The 4468-nt window shown below is 43.1% G+C and overlaps 1 protein-coding gene across 1 annotated transcript; it reads left to right on the top strand.

The window, feature by feature from the left end:
- The first annotated feature begins 29 nt into the window (after positions 1-29).
- Positions 30-4200, top strand: LOC106013649. Its single transcript, XM_013089926.2, has 2 exons — positions 30-134; positions 3324-4200. The coding sequence occupies exons 1-2, from the start codon at positions 35-37 to the stop codon at positions 3527-3529; spliced, it is 306 nt and encodes a 101-aa protein (XP_012945380.1). The 5' UTR covers positions 30-34; the 3' UTR covers positions 3530-4200.
- The last annotated feature ends 268 nt before the right edge of the window (positions 4201-4468 follow it).

Genomic DNA, 4468 nt, shown 5'->3' with positions numbered 1-4468 from the left:
CCTCCCTTCCTCCCCCCCTACAGGTGTATTCGCCATGGTCGGAGGTCTCGTCTACTGTATACGTATCCTAAAAGGCTCCCAGGTCCAGCTGGGTTTCTCCCCTTGGATAACCTTCCCAGGGTTCCTGTTACTAGGTACGTGATGACGTCATGGAATGGATCATCATCATCATCATCATCATCATCATCATCATCATCATCATCATCATCATCATCATCATCATCATCATCATCATCATCATCCTGAGTGTAGACAACTTGAAGTTAAAAAAAAAATATATTGATGGAGACTGTTAAATTTCAAAATTTATGATAGCCTCATTTATAATAATCAGAATGTATCATCATTATCATCATTCCAGTTTCACTATGGTCGAGTAAGCACGCAACCTTTCTCTCCTTGCCCTTCATTGAGTGCACAGGCTCAAATGTATCAAATGTATCAAATGTATGAAGAAAGTCGCCATTGTGAAGAGGAAAACACCCGTCTCGCTATAGCCGAGTGCGTGCGGGTACCATTTCCTTGTGCACTCCATCCGGCTCCGGCCGTATGCTCCATAGTAAACTGTAAATACGTCAGAGTGTACGAGATGTAGGTTATTATTATACACGTTTTTAGTTTATTTATCTAAATGTAAAGGTAGGTTTGGACAATAGTCACTAAGAGGAAATCATTTGCTGACACGGATTAGGAGAGGCAAATGACAACATAGAAAGGTTCCAAAACTTCTGTACATTCACCAATCTGGTCATTGGAGGAACAATCTTCCCACATAAAAGGATTCACAAAGCCACTTGGGTCTCCCCGGACGAACAACGGAAAACCAGATTGATAGTTTTTGCCGCTCCCGAAAGTTTAGACGCTCACTGGAGGACGTTCGAGTCTTACGAGGAGCAGACCTTGCATCAGACCACCATTTGATCCTTGGAAAGATGAAACTGAAACTGAGAAGATATGCACAAGTCACAACTGAAAGTCGACAAAAGTATGAAGGAAGTGAGCCTTCTGGAGTACCCAGTAAAGAAAAATGAGATCAAGTTGGAACTGAAGAACAGATTTCAAGCCCTTCAAGATCTGGATGAATGTGAAGTCAACGAACATTGGGACAAGATAAGAGAGGCAATAAATGCAACTTGCCAGAGCATCCTAGGACCCAAAGACAACACCAGGAATGAATGGATTTCTCAGGACTCTCTAGACAAAGTCAAAAGAAAAAGAGAGCTGAAGTCCCAAGTCAACGACCGCGTACCCGAACGGAGAAACTCGTGACACAACAAGAGTACACCGAAATAAACCGGGAGGTAAAGAATTTTATCAAGAAGGACAAGAATACCTACCTGAATGGCCTGGCCAAAAATGCAGAGAAAGCAGCAAAAGATGGGCACTTGCGGATTGTACACCAGACTACAAGAACCCTTTCAGGTAGGTTCAGCAATCTCACTCTACCAGTGAAAGACAAAGAGGGAAAGACTATCTTCAACCCAGAGGGGCAACTTAACCGATGGAGAGAATACTTCGATCAACTCTTGAACAGACCACCTCCAGAAAACCAACCAGAAATTCTTCCAGCCAGAAATGACCTCCCAATAGTTACGGAACCACCTTCAAGAGAGGAAATTGCACCCGCTATAAAAAAAAAACACTGAAGTCCCACAAGGCAGCTGGTCCCGACCATAAACCACCGGAAGCCCTTAAGGCAGAAAAAGATACGTTAGTGGAAATTCTCTATACTCAGGTTCGGCAAAAAGAGGAAATACCATCAGACTGGAAGGAAGGCCACCTAATCAAGCTGCCAAAGAAGGGAGACCTCAGCAATTGTAACAACTACAGAGGCGTTACACTACTCCTGTCCATACCTGGAAAAGTCTTTAACAGGATTCTCCTGGAGAGAATCAAGCTGGCAACAGACGAGAAGCTCCGAGGAAAACAGGCAGGATTCCGCAAAAACCGATCATGTGTGGATCATATCGCTATTCTGGGCATCGTTGTTGAACAATCGCTTGAATGGAATTCACCACTCGTGGTCAACTTCATTGATTATGAAAAGGCATTTGACAGCGTGGACAGGGAAAGTCTGTGGAAACTCATGCGGCATTTTGGAATACCCGACAAAAGCGTCAAGCTTGTGAAGGCCACCTGTGATGCCAAGTCTTCCACGAAGGACAACTCTCAGAACCATTCCAGGTACAGACATGAGTGTGACAAGGAGGCTTGCTTTCACCTTTTCTTTTCATACTGGCAATTGACTGGGTCATGAAAGAAGCCACCAGAGGCAAACGTACTGGAATACAATGGATCCCTTGGCAGCAGCTGGACGACTTGGACTTTGCCAATGACCTTGCACTGCTCTCTCACACACACACATGCTTAGATGCAAGAAAAGACCAAGGAACTCAACAGCCTATCATGGAGTGTTGGCCTACGTATACATCCAGGCAAGTCAAAAGTAGTGAAGCTAGGGAAAGTTTCAAGCCCTGCTGTGACAGTGGAAGACACTCCCCTGGAAGAAGTGGACTCCTTTACCTACCTTGGAAGTGTCATCGATGGTAAAGGTGGAACCGAGGCAGATGTTAAAGAAAGGACCGCCAAGGCAAGGTCAGAATTCAAGCAATTATCAAAAGTCTGGAAAGCAAGCAACATCTCACGGTGCACCAAGATTCGACTCTTTAACTCAAACGTCAAGTCTGTGCTCCTCTACGGCAGCGAAACGTGGAAGACATCAAAGACAGTACTGAGTAAAGTACATACTTTCATCGACAGATACATGAGGAGTATTCTAAGAATTAAGTGGCAGGACAGAATAAGAAATGAATAGCTGTGGGAAAGGAAAGGACAAAAGGATATAGAAGTAAAAAAAGGACTAAGAAAGTGGCGATGGATGTGACACACCTTAAGAAAGCCCAGCGGAAATATCACAAGACAGTTACTGCAGTGGAACCCACAAGGAGCACGAGGCAGGGGTAGGCCACTGGAAACATGGAGTAGATGCGTGGAAAAGGACATGGGAGAGATGAAGCTCACTTGGAACGAGCTTGGAAGGATGGCTCAGGACAGAGATAAATGGAAGGAGCTTGTATGTGGCCTATACCCTGCCAGGGGTGAAAGACATTGATGATGAAGATGGTGATAGTTTATGCACGATAAAAAACCTTATGCCCTTTCATGTGGGTGGTTAGAGGATCCCACTGGTAGATTCGTATTCTTTTATCTCCATATCTGGTTTCTGCCAGTCTAACTCTTTCATCCCACTGAGCCGCCGCTCTTACATCATTTTGTTTCTTGCTTCTCAAACTTTTAGTTTTCGTTATTTTTTTCATTCTCAGCCATGGGAGCATCAATGGTCAGTTTCAGTTCAAGGACAGTCTTCTTCCCGGTGGACACCATAGGCGACGAAAAGGACCCGGATCTATCGGATTCTCCGACGGGCGAGTTGCCCGGATCTACAGCCTCCATAGAAATGAAAAGAGTTGAGGACAATAGCAATAAGAAACCGGATAGGGACACGGGAACCAGCTCTGCTAAAAACTGACAGGTGTAGAAAAAAATCGGAAAAATCAAACTATTCGATATATGACAGTCTGATGACAGATTTAACTTTTAACATAACTCACACTAATCCATTCTTTTATCCTTTCTTCTGGGGCTCAAGAAGACATTAATTTCTGAGTTTATTGATTAGGAAAAAATAAAGGTCTTTGTACGGGAAAACAAGGAGGGTTGTCCACCTTGCGACTCAGTAGAGCAGAGCAAGATACGGCCGTCATTTATAGATGTATATTCACAACTTGGTGTATTCAGAAAAGCAAGTACATGTACATGTTTGTTGATAATGTTGTTACTAGTCATCAAAAAAGAAAAAAAAAAACAAAACATCCTTAAACGACCATTGCCCTATTATACAAAAACCCTTATCGTAGAAAAACAGGAACAAAAGGGGAAAATCTCCCCAAAATGCTGCCCACGAAATAACAAAAAAGACAGAAGCAACGAACAATATTGTAATTCAACGTTTTTCTAACCTAATGGCGTTTTTTACTTAAGATTACTCAAAGGAAAAATCACTGAAAGGAAAAGAAATACGAAAAATGGTTTAATACGTAGATCTAGCTCTTCGCCCAATAAATGATATTTCATCTTTCTGCGGAACAGATTCTTGTAAAATTATTTTCCTCGAAGGGTACCTTCAGCCAGTTGCAAAAAGGAAAGAAAATATGATAATAAACATTAAGATGTAGCTTGCATTTAACCGGTTCTCACCTTGGCAGGAAATAAGACGACAACGGAGAGAAGATGGGAGGTTAAGCTGGTTCTGTAGAGGAGGACAACAGATAAAATGGATGAGAAAAAAACGGGGGATGGAGAGGAAGAGAAAGAGGATGAAGACAAAAAACAAACAAGAGAAGGAGAAGGGAGGGGGCGACGGAGGAACAATTGGGGGAGGGGAAGGATGAGTAGGAGGAGGGGAAGG

This window comes from Aplysia californica, unplaced genomic scaffold (genome assembly GCF_000002075.1).
Source record: "Aplysia californica isolate F4 #8 unplaced genomic scaffold, AplCal3.0 scaffold01082, whole genome shotgun sequence".
Lineage (NCBI taxonomy): Eukaryota > Metazoa > Mollusca > Gastropoda > Aplysiida > Aplysiidae > Aplysia > Aplysia californica.
The sequence above is the reverse complement of the archived record's forward strand: the minus strand, read 5'-3'. Positions and strand labels throughout refer to the sequence as shown.